The sequence below is a fragment of the Protomyctophum bolini genome, assembly GCF_963924005.1.
Source record: "Protomyctophum bolini genome assembly, chromosome: 1".
Classification (NCBI taxonomy): Eukaryota; Metazoa; Chordata; class Actinopteri; order Myctophiformes; family Myctophidae; genus Protomyctophum; species Protomyctophum bolini.
Genome location: NC_137862.1, coordinates 29,921,106 through 29,946,888, shown reverse-complemented (window position 1 = coordinate 29,946,888; position 25,783 = coordinate 29,921,106). Strand labels below are relative to the sequence as shown.

The following is a 25,783-nucleotide window of genomic DNA, read 5'->3' as shown; positions in this document are numbered from 1 at the left end:
GCCTGTAACAAAGGCTTTCACCTAGAGCTCCAAATATGGAGACAATGGAGATATCTAGTGCTGACATCAGCTCAATGTACAAACTCCATATATGGATATGGACGATTAGCATCATCATCGTGACGGGTATTTGGCCGACTGGCATCATCATCGTGGCAAGAATTCAGCTGACCTTGAGTGTAGAGGTAAGAATAATTTTCTATATCGCCCTTCGAAAGAGGCAGGAAATCTGGCCTTACAACCCAGATGCCGTTGTGTCAGAGATTTCAGCATCCCGGTTAAGTTAAGGACACCATGGTGAGTCCTCCTAACCCAGACAACCAGCTCTAGTTTGAGTACCTTTCCTTTAAAAGAAATACCGGTAGGCCTAAGTGTTAAATTGAATGGTAATAGTCATTTTATAATGATAATTACTTTTTGGGCAAATAGAACATGACCTGTACTTGCCCGCCGGGCAAGTGCCTCTGAGACCTTTAGTGTCAACCCATCTTCTCTGTTAGAGAGCCATAGAGGTTGTTTTAGAGCCTCCTAGTACTAGAACAGTCTTCTTCCTGCTGTGTCTTCAAGCTAACCAAACTTGCAGTCATACCACCTGCCTCCAGTATATTGCACCAAGTGAAGCTCGCTGTTTGTTTTTTCTTCTTTCTTTCCTAAATAATTAAATAGACCGTGTTTTAATAATTTAAATACATTGAAATTAAATATTTTGGCATGGAGGAACCCCCCCATAGGGACTGCAGGCATTATAGCCTACTATACCAATATAGGCTAACTGTTTCTTTCAGATTGTATAGGGTACTTGTGTTTCTTGCTAAGTAAGAATTTCTTTTGCGTATTTTATCCATCCAACTGAATTAAAATACACGTACAGAGTAGCCTACATCATGTAATTCGGCAAGGGGACCGCCTGGCACCCCGCCAAGGGCCCCCTGAGCGGTCCCGCGGACCACAGTTTAAACCCCGACAGGACGTCTCGCTCTCTCTCTCTCTGTATGAACTGTGAAGAACCTTCGATTACTTCCGGGTGATGTTTACCGCTAGTACTACAGAGACGGTTCTGCTACTGGATTGGAAACCAACCAACCAACCTTTAAGAAACATTATTATTATTTCATTATCTTGGATGAAACTTAAAGCAAGCGGAGCATAAGACAGTGTTCGTAATAATTAAGGCCGTTTAGATGGCTCACCAGTAGCGTGCAGGTCGCTGGAGCTTCCTCTTCAAACAACATTTCCACGGCGAGGTAACGTCCGTCGCATCGCGCGAGCCTTTTTTATGTCACCGCTCGCGCTGCCCCACCACCACTTTAACGTCATTTATGTCGACCGAATTCACCGAAAAACCCACAAACGGGGCTGTACCCCGACCCTAATTCGTTTCACCCGTGATGTTGGTGTACTTGAAGAATGTTTTTAGATATATATTTATTTATTTTATTGACGTTTTTTGTTGTTGTTGCACAATTTGCCTTGTGCTAGTGCTGCTACGCCAGGGGTTAGCTAACTTATTATGTAGGTTGTAGCGTAACTTCACGTGTGTGTGTGTAACTGTGTATGTGTGTGTGTGAGACCGCCGTTTGTGCGAGTTTGGCTCGGTCCAATTACAACTACGGACCTACTACGGTGTTGGCTAACGGCTAACTGGCTTAACGAAGTAGTACCACCTAGTATGGGCATGTCAGATGATTCGGCGACATTAGCAGATCTACACAAGCTCGCACTGTGTCTGTAATAGCTCTGGTCCAAAGGCATTAGAGCTATGGACCAGAGCTAGCACTGTAAGAGATTGTAGATAGGCTATTTTCATATATACTAGTGATTTGGTGTAGAGGGGAAGGGGACTAAGTACATATCCCTATAGTATATGGGCTCTAAGTCTTAAACCCTATATACTTTTTTTTTAGACAGGCCTAAACTTTAATAGATTGAAATTGATTGATTGAAAGATGTATTAACACTTAACAGTATGCAGAATAGATACATTTCAAGCACAACTCAATACAAAAACTGTTAAATGTGGACGACACCATAAAGCATTACACTCATTTACAATAGGGTCCACCATTTTAATTTCAATTCATCAGAACATTTAGAGACCATCAAAGATCAAGAACCAAGGTGTCTGGCCTTACAATACAACCCAGACCCCTTCGTACCGCATGTGACTCCTACACTCCGAGGTGCTTCACAAACCCAGATGCCTAGCCTAGCTTCACTAAGACCACCGTTCCAATTACACCTGTTAAACATCCTGGTTTAAGTTCTAATCGGACACCACTGAGGCGAGCCCTAACCTAAACCTTTGTCCTTATTGATCCTATTTAACAGACAACATTGTGTGATTAAGTATTTTTAAGCTTAATGAACAAGGGTAACACAAAGTGCTTATACGCTGTTATTATTACACATTTTGATTACATTTCTCTGCTCTGTCTCCCGCTGTAGCTGGCGGCCCACCACCTCATCCTGCCGAACAGGCTCCTAAGAGGACTCAGACGGTCTTTAATCGTAGCGCTGACGATCCGCACGGCGAGTGACTTCTGTCACTTAAGGACAAAAGCAGTTCTACAGACCAATGCCAACCTACTCGCAGAGGTCTTAAAACCAGCCGCCCCCAACAGTGTGTGTCCCGCCTTCCCATCCCGTGTCAAGAGCCAACCTCCTCGACATCGAGTGCCTAGGCTCGCCATGCCCGGCTCAACGGCCAGCAGTAAAGCTCGGGTGTACACCGATGTCAACACGCAGAAGAGCCGGGAATACTGGGACTACGATGCACATGTGCCAAGCTGGAGGTAAAGTAACACCAGGCAGTGTTCGAAGCGTATTCTCAAATGTAGACGAGTAGTTGTGTATAACGTCATGCATATCTCCGTGTGTGAGATATCTTTGGGTACGATATCTCTGTTTTTCCAAGGCTGGCGTCAGTGGCACAATATCTCTGTTTTTCCAAGGCTGGCGTCAGTGGCGTGATGTACCAGAGAGTGAAAACAATTCGGCCATAGCCACTTTCCCAAAGGCGATGATGGCTATGGCCATTTGTAGCTGAATGAGTGTTTTTCGTGCAAAACTAATGCTTGCAATTGTTTCGGAATCATGAATAACCTGCTACTTATAGCATAATTCAAATTAGAAATGTTAGGCCTTATAGGTTTTTAATGGTACCCCAACTTTCAACCACTGAATTTACCATGATCCACAATTTTTCAATACAACAATTTTTAATGTTATTTGGATGACTAAGAATCATAAAACCCCTTGAACGATTACTATTGCAATTTCTTTTGGGTCAAACCTTAGATTGACTGGCCTATTAGGGTTTCTTTGATTTAGCACTGTCTGGGAACCAGCTGCCAATTCATTTTCAATTTTCAATTCAAAGGAGCTTTATTAGCATGAGAACATTGCCAACGCAAGTGTCACAAATCACAATACAATCAAAAACAGTTGAAAATGGGTAAAGTATATTCAGTTGGAGTGGGTACAGCATTTTGTAGACAGCTATGTCACATTGCATCGTTGTTATACAGGGTATAAAGCATTTTTGAAACAAATGGCAGCATTGGTTTTCTGTCACTTTGGGACAAATAGCAGCATTTCCCCCCCCCCAAGACTATTTAAATGGGGTGGTAGACGCTGCTGGTTGCAGTTCTCAAAGAGGAAACTAGGTGGACTTCTGGTCCGTCATTGGTGATCGGTAGTACACAATCTTCTTGGCAACTCGTGCACTCGTGTCATCACAACATTCTGATGAAAATGCACAGCTGAATAACATCAATGTCTTTTGACTTGTCCAACTGGGAGGGAGAAATGCACACAGGAGATTTGATATGCTTTACACAGCTGCTCTCCCAAATAGTCCTCTGAAGTGCTCTCACATCCCTGTATGTGTCACTGTTCTCCTGGACAACTGAAGGCTTTTGTTGTTGGTCACATCCATGATCAGTTTGTCCTTTAAATTACCATACAAATCCTTGCCAGCTAGTGCTCCACCAGTCTGGCTAAAATGTGAATCTTGATTTTGTTTTCCTCCACAAGAATTGAGATCATGATTCTAAAATCTTCCATGAAAATATCTATTGTCTTTAGTCTGTAGTTGCTGAACATTACTACATTCAAAATGTGGCACCTGGAGCCAACTAATGTGGTTTTTAAACAAATGGCATCAACGTGCTTGACTTAAACCTCTCTTAAAGTCTCTCTCTAGCAAAAACACAAGAGTAAGTAAAATGAATTGGACAGCCAACTAGTGCTGCACCGTTCTTCACAAAATGAGATCTCATAGGTGTGATTAATTGTGCAGCACTATAAGCAATGCGTCCTGAATATCTCGCCATCCTAAAATTATTTTGTGTGTTCGATAACCTGGCACAAATATGCTTACCAACCGCCGTTGTCATGTTGTTGGTTGACATTTGTGTTCCTTCACCTTCACAAATATTTGTTTGTCAGAAAGTGTCTTTCCAAATATACTTTCTTCGACAGCAATGCACAGATGTTAACAGATGAGACACATACTGTACATCTTTATACAATCATGCATATAATTTAAAAAAAAACTTAACTTCCCATTCTGCATGGAAATTATGATTATCCAAACTCATTATCAATGCTGTTGTCTGTCTTGCTAACTCTAGTTATTAGTAGCAGAGTAGAGACAGGTTAAACACCTGGATATTGAGATGTTGTCAGTGCCATTCCCATGTAATTCACATTCAAATTGCTCCGCTAGTATTGACCAAAAAAACCCTGTGTTGTCATCGACCAGTCTTAAAGACATGGTTGCCCTTCCGTGGTTTGGTTTAGACTAGAGGGAGACTGGGGATAATTCCCTGCTGCATACACAGGTTAAATGCAAATTGAACACTGGGTGTTGCTTTTTTAATGGCTACAATGATATCTTACCCTTAATCAGTTAGTTATAAAGTACGAGACTCACTATGAAGGCAACAGGAACACTCTGACAATCACGCTCCGAGAAAAGACGCCAGAGCGGAAGTAGGGGGCGTGGCCATGAATCTCATGTATAGGTTTGTTTTATAATAAAATTACAAGGCTCTCAGTCTAGCCCATTCTGGGCGGGAACCCCTTTTGGTGTTTTAATCATTGTTATTATTGCTATTAAGATAAATATGTTATTCACTCTTACTTCCAGCAATCAAGACAACTATCAGTTGGTGCGTAAGTTGGGTCGAGGGAAATACAGTGAGGTCTTTGAAGCCATAAATGTGAGCAACAACGAGAAAGTGGTTGTAAAAATCCTCAAGGTAAGCCTCTAGATTTCTTGTGATTTATTTCCGTTATTATTATCAAACCATATGTGATCTATAGGCCTTCCTTAAAGTATGTAGCATTGTCTAATAATAATGAAACCATTTATCCAACCCCCTCTAAAATGAGATGCGACATCTCATGGGGCTTATCCTTTCAATAAAGATATAATAAATACTATGGCGGATTCCTGATGTAAACATTTGCTTTTAGCCCGTCAAGAAGAAGAAGATCAAACGGGAAATAAAGATCCTTGAGAACCTGCGTGGGGGAACCAATATCATTCGCCTGGTAGATACAGTCAAGGATCCCGTGGTAAGTTTAAATAGTTTGTCCTCATCCTATTACGTTTCTGCTGAGTTTCATTTCTCACTTATGTCTTGTTAAGTGGTAATATCCATCTGCTATTTTCATAAATTAAGCATTCTGTTATCTCTCTTTTTTTGCAGTCCAGAACACCTGCACTTGTCTTTGAGTGCATCAATAACACCGATTTTAAGGTACTTATCTTTGGCAACAATCATTCATATGAAACTCAAACTACTACAAGGATTCCCATTTATGTGAAGCCACTGTTATGAGTTATTAACATGTAACCCTTGGAAAGAAGCCAGATATCACTGTCATGTAACTAATAACACATAATCTGGTATAAACAATCTATGCATTAATTATTATGTTTTATATAACATCTGTTTTATAGGAGCTTTACCAGAAGTTAACAGACTTTGATATCCGTTACTACATGTATGAGCTCCTTAAGGTAAGAACATTATTTAATAAAGCCAACATAGAGGTGTGCATTGAGCCACAAAATGCCAAACTTCAATGTCAATTCAGATATTATATAATCAACTGAAGCAGGGGTTCCCAACCTTTGCATTGTCACGGACCGGCTGACAGTTCATGAAATGTTCGCGGACCGGCACGGGGGGAACCTAACGTTCTCACGGAAGACAGTTGACTGGCCCTTAAATAGGCTACCCAGTGCCCACTGATATATTATTATCAAATTATATCGGCAATGATGGTATATATATATTTTTTTTTAATACTGTTTTTATTTATTAGGCATTTTTGTATGACAATTTCAGATTAGACAATGATAATAAGTAATTCAGTTAAATAAAAATGAAAAAAATAACAGGCAATGTAAATGTTCCACATACAGTATAATAAAAAAGACATAAGTGTGATAAACATGAAAAAACAAAAAACAGTTAAACAATGACAAGTGTGAACAGACAAACAAAACAGACAACAGGACAGACACTCTTGCTCTCAAACTTCCAACATGTTGTAAATTAAGTAAGTTACAGACATTCTTTTTTAAATAATAAAAAATAAAATAAAGAAAAAAACACTCAGTTCCTTTTCTTTCTTTCCAATTTTCTATTGTGCTATCTATTGTGTAGGAGGGGTTAGCGTGCACCTATTAAAATATTCAATGAAGGGTTGCCATGTCTGGTAGAACCTATCTTCACTCCCTCTCAATTCAAACTTAATCTTTTCCAATTGTAAGTAATGCATAACATCTTTCATAAGTGAAGTGTGAGTTGGAACCTGTGCTTGTTTCCAATTCAACAGTATCAGTCTGCGAGCCAGTAGAGTCACATATTCTACCATGTTATATTGGAAAGTAGACAGTTTGACCCCGGGCCCTGTGACTCCCATAATTGCTTGATGGTATATTTTTAAAATAAAAAGATTTTCAGAAATTATTTTGGACATGTGGAAAAGTTAAACATCAAGAGTGACTCATTACGGAAACATCATCTTCTGATACTTTAATGTTTTGACATGAAATAATAATCCTGTACCGTCACCGTGTAGTGTTTTGTTTCATTAGCGTGATCGTAATAAATATAGGCTGCAGCTATTGATCTCTTGATGATCCGCTGCTGCTGCCCGCTGAGCACACGGTAAATATACCAAGGATTGGACAGTGATGTCACTGTTATGCTATGCAACACGGAAGCAATGCTATGCAACACGGAAGTAACACAGACTCGAAGCCAATGCCATTTATAAATCACAGTCAGTGACACGTCCGCTGACGAATCCTTGGTATTTTCATTCGAAAGGACAGAGTCAACCTTTCATCCGCTTTTTGGAAAATCCTTGTTAAGGTCGGGAAACAGTTTGGCAGGCGAGATGTGTCGTCGTCGTACCCCCCCTCCCCTGCACAGAAACACTCACGTTTTTCAAAGAGACATATACCTGCCAGACGAGTAGGGAACAATACAAAGGCTGAAAGGTATGCATTTGCATTCCAATGGCCAGGTGATTGAGGGTCGCAGCGTCGCACTCTATACACAACGGCAACTCCGCTGCCAACTAGTTCTCAGGTCTGGTGCATGTCCTCTCATGTTTCTCAGTCGTGTTTTCAAATTGATTTGATACAACGGGAAAACGTGGGATTCCCTTCTCGCGTACCAGTGGCACATGTGCCGGTCTGTGGACCGGTGGTTGGGAACCTCTGAACTAAAGCACTGTATTACAGCTTTATGTGTTAAAGCATGTTAATATAATTGGCACCTCCACAGTGGTTAGAGATGGTCTTCATCCTTGTGCCGCCATTATTATTATAGTTTGTATGTTGTTGTAATTTAGTGTCTTCGCTGGGAAAGGGAGACAATGTACATAAGACATACTACTGATTGTAGCAGAGCTTGGAAAAAGCTTCCAAATGCAATCAGTCCCAAATTTGGATAGCTCATAAGTTATGTACAAACAACAGTCGGGTAATCGATAATAAAAAGAGGGAGATGCCCTCTTATTTCAGGGCTCGATTATCAGTCTGTTGTCAAATTGTTGTGAAACATGTTTGGCGAAACATGTGAAACATGTTTTGTCATGCTGATAATTTATGTTATGTAGGTTAGATTAACCCCTCTGGCACCTTTTGATCACCAAATTACATTTGGAAATCTATAAAGTTTCATGACCTTGTGTTGAGAATGCAATGGAATTGATTGGCCAATCAATCCAGTGTCTAAACTTAAGCGTCTGTGTTTGTCTTCTCATAAAGGCTCTGGACTATTGTCACAGTATGGGAATCATGCATCGGGATGTGAAGCCCCATAATGTCATGATTGATCACCAAATGAGAAAGGTACTATCTTTTGTCTATTTCAATCATTTCATGATTGAAATAAGTGAGGACATGTGAAACAAAAATAACTGCTCCCGCACCTGACCAAAGTGATTTCAGCTATTCTAATCAATCATAGTGACGATGCATGATCTGTCATCTTAACCCATTCAGAAAGGGAACCCCTCTTGGTGTTTTAAGCATTATGTTATACTTTGGCTATTGAAAAATAGCAGATCTACAAGCTCGCGGCACCAAGTGCCACACTTCGAACTTGTAGATATTTTTGAAAAATCTTGAATATGTGGCGCAAATCTTTATATATATATATATACTGTATATATATATATATATATATATATATATATATATATATATATATATATATATATATATACACACACATACATACACGCACTTTCAGAGCAAACATTTATAACTAAAATCTTTGCTTCTGGGGGGTCCCTGGAACAACATATTTTCAGATGGGGGTCGGCGGCCAATTACAAATATTATTGGGGGTCCTTGACATGAAAATATTTGAGAACTGACATAGAAACATGGGTTTTTCAGAAAACTGTCAGGATTTAGAAGGCATTTGTAGAATCAATCTCTGGTCTAAACGGGTTTATCGATGCCCGTCTGAAGGTACCTTTAGGCCCTACAGTAGAAATAAGGTTAATGTGCATCTGTATCTCTGTCCTAGTTGCGTCTCATAGATTGGGGTCTGGCAGAATTCTACCATCCCGCTCAGGAATACAATGTCAGGGTCGCCTCTCGCTATTTCAAAGGCCCCGAGCTGCTAGTCGACTATCAGGTACATGCCATACATCATTCTGGTACAGAAATATGCTCATTTGATTGTTGATATATATATTTTACCCACAAGAAGACAGTACATATTATAGTGTGCTGGACTGTTACTGTACTAGACTCTTTCTTACATTATTCACTTTGGTGTTTTCCAGATGTATGACTATAGTTTGGATATGTGGAGTCTAGGCTGTATGCTGGCCAGCATGATCTTCCTGAAAGAGCCTTTCTTTCATGGACAGGACAACTATGACCAGGTAACATTGTTATTATTATTGTTATTATTATTATTATTATTATTATTTATAAATTTAATCAAGGCTGTGTTGAAAAATAAATGTCATGTAATCAGGGCTTGACATTAACCTTTTGGGGCACTTGTCCTTCGGAGTTCGGACAAGTACATTTCCCATTCACCTGTCCGGACACAAAGCGCACTTGTCCGGAGCACGAGCACACAAATGCATTATAATTAAATCAACTATCATCATTTTTCGACCGCGGTCGAGATCATGGATTTCAATGCCATGCCAGACTTCCCGGTTCTTCAGTGCCATCCCCATTTCCTGCTTACTGATGCATGTGTCCCTAGCGATGACATCAGGGAACGACAGTTTTCTACCTCTGGTCTGGTTTGAGGCAGGACTCCAGAGAAGAAGGGAAGATGTAAATCATATATAAATCAACTAACTTTAAGTTGGTTTTGGTGAATACATGTTTTAATATTAGATTCTCAGTTTACAAGTTATAAGACCTATAATGTCTGTGATCTTACATACATATCAAGTATTCCAAATACACAGCCATAGAATAGATCAGTCCTATCCATAATAATGTCAAACAATATTTTTGGCACAGAAAAAATGAAACCAAGAGTCACTTGTACAGTTTTAATGCACTTGTCCGGAAAGATTTATTAGTGTCCCGGACAACAAGACGAGCCTTAATGTCAAGCCCCGTGTAATACATGTTTGTTCTGGAAAATTATATCTTGGTTGGTTGGTTGGTTGGTATGGGTAGTTGTCACGTATGTACATACAGAATATGTTATTAGATTTCCTTTTCTTTCTTTTTTTTCTGTTTCTTTTTTGTCTCCAAGCATTTTGCATTTCTGTTGTCATTCTTGTTTTAGCTGGTTCGCATTGCTAAAGTTCTGGGGACAGACGAGTTGTTTGGCTACTTGCACAAGTATCACATAGAACTGGACACTCGCTTCAAAGATCTGCTTGGCCAGTAAGTACACGATAAGAAACTAAAATATTATAATGCTGTCACATTTTCTTTATTGGAAAACACGCTTTGCTAGTTAGAATTCAGTTTGAAAGCCCTGAAGTTCAAAGGCAATTTTTGTCACACTTAACAGTTTTGTGGTATTGACCTCCAGTGTTTCACTTGTGTGTCCTCCAGGCAGACCAGGAAACGCTGGGAGCATTTTGTCCAGACGGAGAACCAGCACCTGGTGAGCCCTGAGGCGCTGGACATGCTGGACAAGCTGCTACGCTACGACCACCAGCAGAGGCTCACAGCCGCCGAGGCCATGCAGCACCCATACTTCTGTTAGTATCACACTATGCCTCATTGCAGCACCCATACTTCTGTTAGTATCACACTATGCCTCATTGCAGCACCCATACTTCTGTTAGTATCACACTATGCCTCAATGCAGCACCCATACTTCTGTTAGTATCACACTATGCCTCAATGCAGCACCCATACTTCTGTTAGTATCACACTATGCCTCAATGCAGCACCCATACTTCTGTTAGTATCACACTATGCCTCAATGCAGCACCCATACTTCTGTTAGTATCACACTATGCCTCAATGCAGCACCCATACTTCTGTTAGTATCACACTATGCCTCAATGCAGCACCCATACTTCTGTTAGTATCACTCTATGCCTCAATGCAGCACCCATACTTCTGTTAGTATCACACTATGCCTCATTAAAGGTCCTGTCAGATGAGCAGCGATTAACACTCCTAGTAATTAATTTTCAATGTTGACGTCGAGGGGCGACAACACACAAGCGTTTCGTGCACGCGACTGACTAGACCTGGATTCTGTTACGCTTTGTGGTGCAACCACTCCTATAGACAGCTGTGTGTTCCTGGCTGGCTGGCTGGCTTGTGTCTGAGCCAGATCATCTTTCAAGATCCGTTTGAGCCCAGTTTGGCCATTGGCTGGCCCAGACAACGAGGCGGGACTTCCCCCCTTCTTCTTCTTCGTTGGTTTTTATTTTGACTCGAGTGGGTGGGGGATCCCGTTCATGAACTGTAACGGTAGCCACGCCCCTCAGAACATGCGCGACTTTATGGTCACTTTTTTTATAAATGGGGCCATCATTTTCCAAAAAGAATATTATGACATTAGAAATGAGACTTTAAACTAGTGACTGGAAGCGAAAAGTATTCATGACCATGTTTATTAAGGTAATACAGTCTAGGTGAAGTTGGGCCCAAATACATGGACTTCTATGGGGCTATGGGTTTTTTTGAGCCCAATGATAGCGCCACAACAGGCCATTATATGAACTTTCATTTCCTTAGTGGCTTCACAAAAAATCTGTCTGACTGCCCCCCTGCTTGTCACGCACCTCTTGAGCACATGTGGAGCAGAGCTGTCGTTGATCCAGGCAACAACGTCTGCGTTAATCGATGCCCGTCTGAAAGGGTCTTCATAAGTTCATACTGTGGCCAAAGACTCGCTTGCTGGCTAGATCATTCTGAACTTAGCTTGTAGAGATCGCTGGTGTCGGACAGAAATATCTTAGCTCCATATTTTTACATTTTGTGTAAATGAATGTTCTACGTCATACTACAGCGTTACTCAAAGGCGACAAAGGTATTAAAAAATCGTGTCTCTTCCAGCCGTGTTTCGAGCTTGCAGAACTTCTATTTTTGTACCGGTATTTGAATCCTGAAAAGTAACATTTCTGGACATTTCTAAAGTACAGAGACGATGTGAGGATTCTGTTGTTGTGGCTGAATTGCAGTGGTGACGATTGTGTATTTTCCCTGCAGATCCTGTGTTGAAAGAACAAGCAAACACAAACACGGACAGCACAAAGGCAATAAGCAGCTCCAATGCAACATGATGAGAAGAATAGGAGGTAATGCATTTAACACTTTTCTTGTTCAGCTGTCCTAATTGAATATTTACCCGATATATTCTCTTCATGTTTGAACAATATTATAAGCTGTAGCAGTTTTAACCATAAATATATATATTTAAAAAAAACTAGAAATACAGCCATAATAAATGGCTGTGTATATCAATGGCTGTGTATATCGAGTACGTCTGGTTAGGACTGTCATGGTTAAGAATGTTAAGTGGGTCAACGCCGCAGCTTGTGGTACTACAAACTATTTTTATCTGCCTTTATTTAGACCAACCTTCCTTATTATAAAGTTTTAAATTATGTTCATGTGATGAAGCGGTCTCAACGCTCAACACACATTTCAATTTCATATGGCTGCCAAAGTTGCAGTGCAGAGGACCTCTGGAATTGAAATATTTGACAAATATTGTAACTTGGTAACTTGGTAAGAATATTCAGCATCACTCATGACTGCATAATCCTATGACATGATTTTTTTCCTTAACCCATTCTGGGTTGGGAACCCCTTTTGGTGTTTTAGGCATTTATTATGTTATACTTTAGCTATTGAAAAATAGTAGATATACAAGCTCATAGCGCGGCACTCAAGCTTGTAGATCTGCTATTTTTTTTAAATCGTGAAAATGTGGCACAAATCTTTGAATATATATATATATATATATATATATATATATATATATATATATATATATATATTCTTTCTGAGCGAAAGTTTTTAATTCAAATCTTTGCTTCTGGATATGTAGTCCCTGGAACTACATATTTTCCGATTGGGGTCGGCGACCAATTACATATATTTTTGGGAGTCCTTGACATGAAATAGTTTGAGAACGACTGACAGAAACATGGGTCTTTTCAGAAAACTGTCAGGATTTAGAAGACATTTGTAGAATCGTCCTCGGGTCTAAATGGGTTAAGGCCAACCTTGCATGCCAGTGTTTGTCTTCATGAACTCCGTTAGACTAACTGAACTGTCGTCATTGCGTTGAGTGAGCCATTTGTTTTACAAACATGGATGGAATCCAGACATACAAAAGGGCATGTCATGTTTTGCCACAGATGTGATTTGCTTTAGCATGTCCCACATAGACTTATCTGTCTCTCAGCAGAAATCCTGTTTCACTTATGTGCCTTCCTTTTTTCAGCACATGTGTACAATGAATGTAGGCCTAGCCCGGAACGGGCAGGAACAGTATCCAAATGAATCGGAATCTTTATGAATCATCGGCATACGCATTCAAATATTAAACATTAAATGCAACACAGATACAAATTCCAAGTGTATGAGTAGTGAAATGTTGGTGCAGCTGCCTGCAACGAGGAGTAATAATAAACTGTAATATCCAACATAAAATACAGTATAGGTAAATAAAGAAGTTAATACAAACTTAAGTAATGAAAGTTATAATACAGATATATATGGTACACTTACTTCTCTAAGTGTGGTGAGTAACCATGGACTAATGCAGTGGTTTTCAACCATTTTCAATTTCATATCAAGGGTCCATTATTTATTCAGAATTTGAGCCACGGACCACCATTTGATGACATTTAGCCCCTCAGACCCAAAACTAAATAATATTTTCTTTGTCGTTAATAATATCATATTATGTCCACAATTCCATGCTGTATTGATGTTGGTACTATTAGGAGAGATAACAGGCAAATGTTGATGTCAACAACAATTCTACATTCTCTAATTGTGTAGACCTCTTGTAAACTAATGAATGCAGATGTTTAACAATAATGTAACTTGACGGTTTATAAATTGTTTTTGTTCATTTTACGCTCAAGAGTTCAAGATCTATAAGGGTCCCTTTGGTTATAACTCCCCACCATTTAGCTGGGGACCACCTGAAACCCCCTCAAGGACCACTGGTGGTCCCCGGACCACTAGTTGAAAACCACTGGACTAATTCATAGTGTACAGTATACTGTATACTAATAGACATTTTAAGAATTGCACCTTCCCTGATAATGACGATCTATAGAATAGACCGAATGTTATCTTCTACACAGAGTATACAGTTTAAGAGTTCCTAGAATTATATAATGATGCAAAAATTATGTATTAATTCCCCTCCCCATCTGTTCAGGGAGAACCTTTGTTACCTCAACTTGTGACCTTCTGGTGGCAGAAACGTCGGCCTCACATCAACAGCCATACTGGAGTAAGATCAAACACAAGGTTCAACCTAAACACAACCTGGGGGGGGGGGGGGGGGGTGGGGGGGTTGATTGGTGCCGCTCGGTCATCTACCACCACCCCCCCCCCCCCTCCTCCCCCACTACCTTCAACTTGTTTTTAAAAGAGCAAAGTGACTATTGTTGGATCCGTTATCAAGCCGCTGTTGTGCTGTCAGATGTGTGTTCGTCATTAAGACGCAGTGTGGTGAAACCTGAGATCCAATTACAGGTAATGGCACTGAAGTGACATGGAGGCTCTTTTTCTGCTATGGATAGAACAAATGCTATATTGAAAGAGAATAAACCATTTTTATTTAAATGTGTGCGTGTTCGACTGTTGGTATTAATTAAATTGAAATGTATAGAATAGATAAGCATCTTTTATAGGACGAGTGGCTGACTACTGACATCAAAGGATGACATTCTGATTTAACCATATATCTGTCTTTGGTATGAAATACAAATTGGGCTACTTGGTTCTATGGTTAAATGTCACAATAAGAATATATATATGCTATGCTGATGTTGCAAATGCCAATTTGATACATTTTCCTATATTTTGCAGCTACCTCTTATAACTGGGAAAAATATATATTGTCCTACCCAGGAGACACATATGGCCGTTTTTAGACATTTCACAAGGTGGTGCAAGGTTTTTAGCGCACAGCACAGAAGATACGTGCGTGGTGACTGCACTAGGCTATTAGACCTGGTCTGATCTGGTCAACATACACTGCATTCACTTTCTGACTATTATTACTCTACCAACAATTTGCCTGACCATGCCTCATTTTAAGACCAACATGCCCATGCGAGCGCAGTTGGGTGCAAACCTGCACAACGTGGGCACTGGGCACGAGAATGACAAATGCCTCTGATGTAAACTATCAATGACACTTGTGCTATGTGCCAGCTTTGTTGGGAGTAAAATAGGGCTCATAGTTACATGATTTACTTATACTCTTTACATTTAGCCAAACTATCCATTTACAATGGATAATAACGAGCAAGTATTGGTCAAATTAAATGTTATACTTTTTATCCTGGTTTCTGACTTGTGTATAACTGATTTTGAAAACTGTATGGACGTCTTCTGGGTTGTTGGGGATTGTCTACTACAGAACATCACTTGAAGTGCACGTAGTCTTGGTACAGTGTCAGCGAGTCTGTCACTGACCCCCCCCCCCCCCCCCCCGCACAAAATAAACAAAACGATGTAGCTACTCACCAAAACAAAGCCTGCTAGACCTTGGTAAAAGTCTATTCTCCAAGCTGGGAAGCGTCTCGGGTTCCCATCTTCTCTCTAAAATGCACCTTTGTGCCATTTTAATACAGCAATGTACCGGACAGAGTAATTTCTACTACGGCATTTCCAGGTTGTGCCTGCGCCGATGCATTTTAGAGAGTAGCTGGGGACCTGAGACGCTTCCCAGCTTTGAGAATAGACTTACCAAGGTCTAGCAGGCTTTGTTTCGGTGAGTAGCTATGTTGTTTTGTTTATTTTCGGGGAATTATAAACCTTCCACAACAGTGGGAAATGTAGCTAGAGGGCAGCGGAGGCGGTCCCCACAGGTCGTCTGTGCGCTAACGCACTGGACCAGAGCTAAAGTGCACACAGAAATGTTTTCTATGAAGAGCTATACAATAATACACAGAGGTTGCTGGTCATGTTTGTGGTACAAAACATCTAGGGGTCAGGGTTTCAGAGTGATCAGTGCAGCAAGCGCAGACTTTTGCTTTTAATAAATAAACTGGAAAGTCAGGTTGATTTCCAGAACGTAAGACATTGTGCAACATTCGTGCATTACAAAAGGGTGCATTCGTTAAGGCTTGTCACCTGCCTGGTCAACGCCAGTGAGGTCAGCATCACAACTCGATCAAAATTGAAAGTATATCTGCTTTTCACAGGGTTAGATTGTAAACAAAGCAGAATAAATACTTTTGAAATGCCACATTTATAACTTTTAAAATGCAATATCTGCACAAATTGTCCCATTTTGTACATCTAGTTATTGGACATCAAAACAAACAGTGGCCATTACATTTTTCTGTGTTGGTCTTGAGGTTGACCGTTAATCTCAAGATTATCTGAAATCCGTGCTGATTGGCCCAAGCCATTAAACGAATGCCCTCACTGACATGTAAGTAATAAATAGATTAAAATGCCGTTTACAAATACATAGCTCACTACAGCAGATGGTTCTAAACCCATCAAAGGCAAATGAGGAGGCCAATGCATGTGATAGATCAGCTTTGGATGCGTGATGGTATGTTAAAACCATGTAGCAAATTATCTTGTCACATTAGAATTACAAAATGGCATGGGGACAGGTGACGTCACAGTTGATGTGAAAGACCACCAAGGACATCTTAAGACAATTATAAAGCTGATTATCTTATTAGCAACATAATGTAAAGTTTTAATACTTGACTGAGTCCATTGGCACTTGATAATCTAGAGTGGAGGTCTCAGTTGATATTTTCCCTGGGTTCTTAAATTGAGAGGTCCTTGGTGAAGTCCAAATAATCTGAAGCCAAAAGCTTCCACAAAGGGGTTAGATCAAGCTACAAATGCGTCACATCGCAACTCATTCGCTTATAGATATTTCCCTTTAGGCAAGTGACACTACATACTACAGAGTATAAATTAGGCTTAATCTATATTTTGTCATAGGTACAGTGTTGATTGCTGAAAATAACAGATTTTCAATCATTTTTTTTGTTTTTGAAAAGCCGTTGTTTCTGGTGAGTAACACTGCCATGTTACAAAGTATAGCTTAGGCTTAAGGCATGAAACAATGTACTCTGTAAAAAGGTATAAAGCTAATACCATACACATTCAGTTGTTTTCTGAAAACGGATGAAACTAAAATAAAAACATTCACAAACACTTGCATGGATTAAAATACATAACATGACTATATAAATGTTTTGAAAACTGTACATGACATTGGATGCGGTGATATTTTATGACATGTGCACAGAGCTTTCTTTCTACGTGTATAATGTGGGTTTACAGCCTCGGGTTTCAGTGTTGAGGTAACTTCATGGTGACCGGCGTAAAGGCTTGGCCACGACACTTGGCCTGGTGAAAAAAACTCCACAGACATGCATCGGACATAGATGACCTACGCTTGTACCGAGGGGACTGTGAAATAATGTATTCCTATGTATATAAATAATGTACCTGTATAAGCCCATGGTTTATACGATTTCAAGTTTTAAAAAGTGTACAAATAAAGCATTGGTTATACAGTATATGTCTTATGATAATTAAGAATGCCAAATGATCTATGCTCCGTTACCATCCATTTGCCTACATGTGGCAGCTTCATTTTCTTTACACGTGGATGGCTTGGATCATGGTAGCATACACTGTCTTAAGTGTCTATACAGGTATGTTGCAGCTGTAGGATGGCTTGTAGGCCAGTCAATTAAGCTAAAAAAGGGGTGTGAGGGTCGTCACATTTGTGAAGACGGCTAAGGCCGTTTTTCATGCAAAACTAAATAATGCTTGCAATTGATTTGGAATCATGAATAACCCTTAGTTTGACAAGTTACATGCTACTTGAAGCATAATTCAAATTTGACATGTTTGCCTTATGTAGGTTTTCAATGGTACCCCAACGTTCAACCACTGAATTGACCATGATCCAAACTTTAAATAACAATCCATTTGGATGAGCCTATAAGGATAAAAAAATATGTTGGCAGGTGTAGCAGGTGTGTTGCAGCCAGGTGTAAGCGGGGACAGTGTCCAGGAGGTCATGGTACGTTGCAGCCAGGTGTAAGCGGGGACAGTGTCCAGGAGGTCATGGTAAGTTGCAGCCAGGTGTAAGCGGGGACAGTGTCCAGGAGGTCATGGTACGTTGTAGCCAGGTGTAAGCGGGGACAGTGTCCAGGAGGTGAAGGTAGCAGATGTCTCAGGTGCTGGATGCTGGCACTGGGGTCATGGTACGTTGCAGCCAGGTGTAAGCGGGGACAGTGTCCAGGAGGTCATGGTACGTTGCAGCCAGGTGTAAGCGGGGTCAGTGTCCAGGAGGTCATGGTGCGTTGCAGCCAGGTGTAAGCGGGGACAGTGTCCACGAGGTCATGGTAGCAGGTGTAGCAGGGATATACTGACAGTAGGGTCATGGTAGCAGGTGTCGCAGCTGTGCGTCATCCAGTTCATTAACTGCAACGATGTGGTCGAGGTGCTGCAGGTAGCGCTCCTGGTCTTGCATAAAGTGTGGGATTCTGGCCCTGTGGAGCACGGCCAAGGGCCGGAGCATGTCTACGTCTTCAAAGGATACCTATCGAGAGTATAGGAATGATAGGTTAGAGCAGTGGTTAATTTCAAACCCTTTTCATGTCAAAAGGCCCATTATTTATTTGGCATTTGAGCCAAGGGACCACCATTTGATGAGATTTAGTGCCTCAAACACAACATTAAAGAATGTGTTTTGTTATCGTTCCATGATGTATTGATTTTGGTACCATAGGAGAGATAACAGGCAAACGTTGATTTGATTGTTGAACGATTATTTTACATTCTCAAATTCTCAATTATGTAGATGTTTAACAATAATGTAACTCTTGAGAGCGTAAAATGAAACCATTTACGCTCTCAAGAGTTAAAACTATAAGGGTCCATTTGGTTACCAACTTTTAATCATTTAGCTAGGGACCACCTGGAACCCCCTCAAGGACCACTGGTGGTGGTCCTCGGAACACTGGTTAAAAACCACTGGTTTAGAGCCATCTCCAACACAATGGTAACGGTAGCGCTGTGTTGCGCCTTGTGAGCTTTTCAAATATCCACCGTTTTGCTCAGGACCCCCTGGAACCCCCCTCAAATCCTACTTTGAGAATGTGGTAGGTAGAGAATGGTGGTGTTGACACTAACCTTCCCCAAAGAGGTCAACATCTTGAAATCAATGGTCTTTCGATGCCGAAGGATCCTGAGGATTCCATCTAGGTAGACCTGGTCTTTACTGAAGCAACCTTAAGACACCAATCCATGCACATTACACGTGAGACTATAATAAAATGAGGCCCACTCAATCTTTCAGTGCATTTTCTTCAAAGCATTTCTAAAAGCAGCTTAACCCATTTAGGACTGAGGCCGATTGTAAAAGAAATTATTCTAAATCCTAAAAGTTTTCTGGAAAAACCTGTTTCTAGATGTCAGATGTTTTAGCTGTTTTTGACAGGGGGCGCGGGCATTCGAGCAAATAATGAATGTGAAGGTAGCCTACTCTAGGGGGAAGCCACACTGTGTCATATGCTCAATATCTCAGTTTGACACATTCGGTAGATCTCGTGATCTTTTGTGGCCAGATGTAATTTCTTGTAGGACTATAGTAAATAATAAATTAAAAAAATCGCTATAAAATGTTGTAAAACAAAATACATATTTAGGACCATGTTCGAATGCCTCCTATCAAAAAACGCTAAAATCCCTAAAACAAAAGAAAGCAGCAAATGAAGAAAAATTAACACTCATCTTTTACTTTCTCTAATAACAACCTAAAACATAAAAAAAACTAAAGTTGTCCTTTAAGCAGGATTTGTTACGTGTATATTAACATCCATGTTATTTTTACCTGGCTCTGAAGTGTCCGTCTGTCCCCTCTTGGCACGCAGACAGTACTCCCAGCGCACGTCTGGGTTTTGGACAAAGCGGGCAATGTGAGCGAATAGCTGGCTGAAGCCCATGCTGGCGGCGTGGTACACCGTGTAGTACAGGAGCGCTGCGCGCCACAGGTAAGGCTGTTTCCGCAGCAGCACGCTGTGCAGACTGGCCAGGCCCTCTTCTGTGGGGTTGGCCGGTTTCAGGCCAAACTTCTTCCGGCCCACTGCGGTGGCCCACGGCTGCAGGTTGTTGTTCACCCCGCGTAGATAGTGAGTGCCTTAATAATAATAAATAATAATAATAATATTAAAACTTTATTTGTATAGCACCTTTCATGACATGAAATGCAGCTCAAAGTGCTTTACAGAGCAATGGAGAAAAAAAGAAAAGAAAAAAGCAAGGCATAAAACATTAAAATAATAGCAGTAATGCAATACTGAGGACATGAATAACAAGGAATGTAGAAGTAGGTCTTGAGCTGCAGGATGGATGAGGTATGTAATTTAAAATTAAAAAAGGATGCGCTGCATTTAGAAAATAATTGTAGAATATAATTGTTGCGTGTGGCCATGACATCACTCACACACACACACACACACACACATACTCAGTCATTCAATCATTGTCTGTGCTAATTCTCTGTCTCTCCTCCCCACTCAGACTGACACACCCAGACTGGCATACCTGCAGCAGATTCCCCTAATTGTCATCTGCTGCAGCCCTCTCTATAAAAGCCAGCCAGCTCAGTGTGATGACAGACACAGACCCAGCAACATCTCAGTCCCACACCAATCCAATCCAATCCAATTTTATTTATAGAGCACGTTTAAAACAACAATGTTGACCAAAGTGCTGTACAATTAGGCAAAGCAAAACATAATACAATACAATACAGTAATAAAAACATAATAATAAAATCAAACAATCAAGAGTACACATTATTCACGGTTTAAAAGCCAGGGAATAGAAATGAGTTTTAAGATGTGTTTTAAAAACAGGTAGTGTTGGAGCCAGCCTGACGTGGCTAGGAAGCTGGTTCCACAGTTTAGGAGCAATTACTGAGAAGGCTCGGTGCCCTCTTCTCACACACCTTGCCTTGGGGATGACAAGGAGCATTTGATCTGCTGACCTCAGCTGACCATGTCAATACTTGTTTTGAGTTTACTTTAATTTACTTTAGTTTGGCCTGGGGATGACCGGCAGTCTTTGTTTTCGTTCTTAGTACTAGTTGGTTGTAAGTTAGGCGGGGGGGAACGGCTTCGACGTCCCTACAGGGGGTGGCCTGGGCCCCCCCTCATTCTCCTGTGTTTGCCTGCATCTCCAGGTCTTCCTCAATTCTTCTAAGTTGGTAAAGTACCGCTGAAACTTATGTATTGTTTAATATTTTGGTTGCTCACATGTTTCCAGTAATTTGATCCCTGTGGGGAAGTTTGGTTAATAAAAACCGTCAAACTTGTGATTTCGTGATGTCCTTCATTTATGTTGAGTTCTCCAATTCGAGCCACTTGTGTTATTTATGCACTTTGCTTGGAGACCGCAACAATAATAAAAATCACCAGTTCGCAACTTGGCACCCAGTAGGGCCAAAAGATGCAGAGAATTTTATTTGAATTGTGCCATCGTGCGCCAGCCCTTTATTAAAAGGAGTTTTATGTTCTCTGAAGAGTGACGTAGATTTGATATGTTATCCATTTGTTTGCTTTCAATTATCATCTTATTAGTAATGAGATGAGATTAGCCGTATACTTTTTTAATATATTTTTGAGGGGCGCTAGCCCCTCCTATATACAGGTTTAATGTTTGTTTTTACTTTGACAATGAAGGGAACATTTACGTAATCTTGTCCACAACACAAACTTAAATGCCATTAACAATAAAGAGAATTTAATTTTTTAATGTTTTGTCACCGTTTGTTTTATATCACCATTACACCACCTAATCATAGCAACATGAGTTAGACTTTAATATATTAGTGCCCCTCACTTGGGTGTGATTTTTAAAATGATTCATGTACTGTATGATGTATGTATTATGTACTCATGTACTGTACCTATTTCATGTCTCAGCATCCCCTCCAGCCAGTGCTGGCGAGCTCCAGACAGGTTTATAGTCAGAGTGGGTCGACATCTCTCCACCATCATCACAGCCTGAGAAAGCAGCTCGTCAGATAGACACACCACCACCTGGGGGCAGTATCGGTGCTTTAGTGAGCATTATCACAAACAGTAAGCACTTTGTTACAGTAGTAGGCCTACTACAGGAGTACAGTTTCCTTTCAAAATGTGTCACAGTCTAGATAAGAGTTATAATAGACATCATTCAAAACATGCTAAACCATACCCTGCATCCTGAATCCTTACTCACTAAATTGAGAAAGGATGCAATCCTGTCACCCTCGGGGTCCTGGGATGCAATACTACTGTACTCAATACTATACTCTAATGCCGTTGAAGTAATACTCAAAATGTCCCTGGGAGTCTGGAACAACATATTTTGAGATGGGGGTCACCGGCCAAATAAAATAAAATCCTTGACATGAAATAGTTTGAGCACCACTGACTTAGAAACATAGGTTTTTCAGAAAACTGTCAGGATTTAGAAGACATTTTGTAGAATCTAGTGCCAGGTCTAAGTGGGTTAACACACTCACCTCTCCCACACATCCCTCCTTCTGCAGGTACTTGCGTGCAGCGGCCCACACTCGACTTTTAGGTAGCACGCTGCCTCCGGTCACTTCCTCAAAGTTCTCATAGTTGCCAAATTTCCTCAGTACACATTCCATGATTCCAACTGCCTAGAATGGGTCACAATGTAGGCGTATATAATGATGAGATTTGAGCAGGAAGTTTCTCTGAAATGGTTTATAATAAATTAATTAAAATATTATATTTTAATGAATGATGTAAATACTGACACTTTTCAATCAATGTACATTTGCCAAGTGTAAGGGAAAAGTTGAATAATAAGTTATCATATTCTGTTATCGAGTCAATCAGAGACGATATTATTTCTGACCCTAACCCATAATATAAATAATACATACAGTAGTTGCTACTTAAGTGTGCAGTTAAGTACGAGTAGAGAATTGCTGAATAATAATATATAAAGTATGGCTGTTGGATGCTTGGCCGATCAATATGAGATCTACAAGGCAGAAGATTGATTGTTTCCATACCTGTTCAAGGAAGAGACCTGCACCCTATTGTTTCCATACCTGTTCAAGGAAGAGACCTGCACCCTATTGTTTCCATACCTGTTCAAGGAAGAGACCTGATCCCTCCTTGTATTTCTCCAGCACGCTGGTGGGCTCGGGCTGAGCATACTCAAACTGAGGTTCATATTTGTAGTCTGACTGGAAGAAGATCTCCTTCTCCTGCGCCAGGTTCAGGGGCCTTATAGTGTAGGGATGCAACAGTTCATTGAACTAATCGTTTGAATCAATTAGAAAACATAACCAATATATATATATACACTGTAGATCTGCTATTGTCGCTATTTTTGTGCGACACTTCTTTTTTAACCATTTTCATTTCAAAGTCCCACAGTTTGACATGCATTAGGCTACAGACGGACCGCAATTTAATGGGATTTCTATCTCTGAGACCCCAATTTATATTGTAAAATCAATGTTAATTTAATCCTGAGACCTCTCAGATTTACAGACCCATAAGGGTTCCAAACTATCATTTAGCTGGGGACCCCCTGGCACTCCCTCAAGGACCCCTGGGGGTCCCCGGACCCAACTTTGGGAACCATAGTGGTGCCCACACTTTTTTGACTTGAGAGCTACTTTCAATATGACCAGCTCAATGAGCTCTACCCACCAAAATATATTATCCCATGCTAGAAATAGTTTCAAAATGTACCTGAAGGGTCTTTATAATTAGCAGTGCTGGCATTACATATTAAGACAAATATACTTGGAATGGGAAACAATAGAGTGGGGACAATTTAATTGCTAGGGATTTTTGGTATATAATTTTGTAATGTTATATGTAGGCCTATATGTTTTATTTTATTTATTTCAATATATATATATATATATATATATATATATATATATATATAGGGCTGGTGCATGTGTAAGTGATAATTAAAAAAGTGATTTAGTGAAAAACATATTGGGTAAGACAGTAATGTAATGTACCTTAGTGCCACCAGTAGACAGGGCCTTCCGGAGGGCGATGGCAGCGGGGTGCTGGATCCCACTCCCCTGGCGATGTGTGGCAGGGAAGTGGCAGGTCGCAGCATTTGCCCTCTGTTCACCCGGAGACCCAGGGAGTAGTTGACTGAGCAGGTGCTCTCACTGCGACGCATCCAGCGCCCTGCAGCAGGGGCCCCAGGGCCATGAGGGGGGCCTCCGGGGCCCAGGCAGGGACTGGTCAGACTGCGGGCCGGGGGCGAGGGGGCGGCCGCGGCACCGCTACGCCAGGGCGGTTGGAGCACGCGGCCGTCCGCTATCATCTGCTCCTGGGATCCTCGAAGGTACCGTGGAGGAGGAGTCACCTCCAGGCTGAGGGGCCGTCGGAGTAGGGGCGGTCTGCAGGGGGTGGTACTAGCCACACTTTTGGATGCCCTCTTTTCCACCATCTGGTCCCGGCCCGGTTTGGGTTCTGCTGTCTGGTCTGGAGGAGGTGGGAGTCCGTTGTGGGGTGTCTGTTCCCTCTTGGTGGTGGTGCCGCTTTTCAATTTGGCCCGAGGTTTGGAGGAGGAGGTTGTGCTGGTTGTTATTCTGGCGATGGTTTCAGGTGGAAGTGCTTCATGGTTGGCCGGCTCCAATACGGCCTTATTCCTGCTGCTTCTCCCAACATCTTCACACTTAACCTGATCCATACAGCCCTCTCCTGAGTCCAATACCATCACCACCCAAACACCACCGTCCACCACCACCACCCACCGCCAGACCACCCTGTCTCCACACCAGACACTGTGGATAGACAAGACATATTGCTGTGGTTATGTTAATGTGTGTGTGTGTGTGTGTGTGTGTGTGTGTGTGTGTGTATGTGTTGTCACTGCTTAATAACATTAGAATAAGAGGTTGTGGTTACGGCCCTTAATTATTGAAGCTTTAACAGGCATGCTCAACAGCCTCAACTGTCCATATACTTATGGCACGCCTGTTAAGGGTTTTCAATAACTCATAACGGTATACCAGTATAGAGTGTTCACAAACACTCTAACAGGATATAACAACTATCCATACTAGCCATCATAGTGATAGTGACAGTAGCTGAATCTCCATTAACTTATAATCAAAACATTTATTCCCCTATTTTTATTATCAACCCATGCCATGCACACAATAGCAAATATAGCGCGACATGTTTCCATCCATGCTATTCAATCAAGTCACTTTAGTGACTAGTCCATAAGTTAAACCCATCCTGGACCTCATGGGAATGAATCATTTTATTTGGATTCTCATTATTTTAGTTCTTACCGTGCAGTGTCAGATCTGACAGTTCAAGCTCGTCCTTTGATTCATTCCGACCGTTAGCCGCTGTGTAACGACTAACTGCTTGAATAACGGTAATAGTCAGTGGTGTGTGTGGTTGTGATGGTTTGATGGACCGGATAGCTCGGCCCGGCAAGGAAGCTGGGATTGTGTTGGCAGATATGACGCGCTGGCAAAGATCAACGTGCCGTGGTGACGCTATGGTGCCTCGTCATTACGTTTAATAT

General features: G+C 41.1%; 2 protein-coding genes across 2 annotated transcripts; one reads left to right on the top strand and one right to left on the bottom strand.

Annotated features, from left to right (window-relative positions):
* Window positions 1-1,032: 1,032 nt before the first annotated feature.
* LOC308318479 (casein kinase II subunit alpha'-like) lies at window positions 1,033-15,530 on the top strand. The gene is made up of 13 exons (XM_080768048.1): window positions 1,033-1,244; window positions 2,446-2,792; window positions 5,153-5,264; window positions 5,482-5,583; window positions 5,718-5,768; window positions 5,972-6,031; window positions 8,300-8,383; window positions 9,069-9,179; window positions 9,331-9,432; window positions 10,308-10,408; window positions 10,583-10,731; window positions 12,200-12,288; window positions 14,394-15,530. Exons 2-12 carry the CDS (start codon window positions 2,689-2,691, stop codon window positions 12,271-12,273), a joined length of 1,050 nt encoding a protein of 349 aa, XP_080624174.1. The 5' UTR covers window positions 1,033-1,244; window positions 2,446-2,688; the 3' UTR covers window positions 12,274-12,288; window positions 14,394-15,530.
* Window positions 15,531-15,876: 346 nt separating this feature from the next.
* On the bottom strand, window positions 15,877-25,682 carry kiaa0895l. Its single transcript, XM_080767981.1, has 8 exons — window positions 25,542-25,682; window positions 24,246-25,025; window positions 23,352-23,490; window positions 22,749-22,892; window positions 22,149-22,281; window positions 20,070-20,375; window positions 19,370-19,467; window positions 15,877-18,776 (listed from the first exon to the last, which is right to left on the bottom strand). The coding sequence occupies exons 2-8, from the start codon at window positions 24,956-24,958 to the stop codon at window positions 18,615-18,617; spliced, it is 1,695 nt and encodes a 564-aa protein (XP_080624107.1). The 5' UTR covers window positions 24,959-25,025; window positions 25,542-25,682; the 3' UTR covers window positions 15,877-18,614.
* Window positions 25,683-25,783: the final 101 nt, after the last annotated feature.

Bases quoted from the DNA above. Each gene is read 5' to 3' on its own strand.
- LOC308318479 (XM_080768048.1), top strand. From the start codon at position 2,689: ATGCCCGGCTCAACGGCCAGCAGTAAAGCTCGGGTGTACACCGATGTC. The intron at 2,793-5,152 runs GTAAAGTAACAC...TCTTACTTCCAG, and splicing joins GCACATGTGCCAAGCTGGAG to CAATCAAGACAACTATCAGT. The intron at 5,769-5,971 runs GTACTTATCTTT...TCTGTTTTATAG, and splicing joins TCAATAACACCGATTTTAAG to GAGCTTTACCAGAAGTTAAC.
- kiaa0895l (XM_080767981.1), bottom strand. From the start codon at position 24,958: ATGGTATTGGACTCAGGAGAGGGCTGTATGGATCAGGTTAAGTGTGAA. The intron at 23,491-24,245 runs GTACATTACATT...CTACACTATAAG, and splicing joins TGTCTACTGGTGGCACTAAG to GCCCCTGAACCTGGCGCAGG. The intron at 22,893-23,351 runs GTATGGAAACAA...GACCCATTCTAG, and splicing joins CAGGTCTCTTCCTTGAACAG to GCAGTTGGAATCATGGAATG.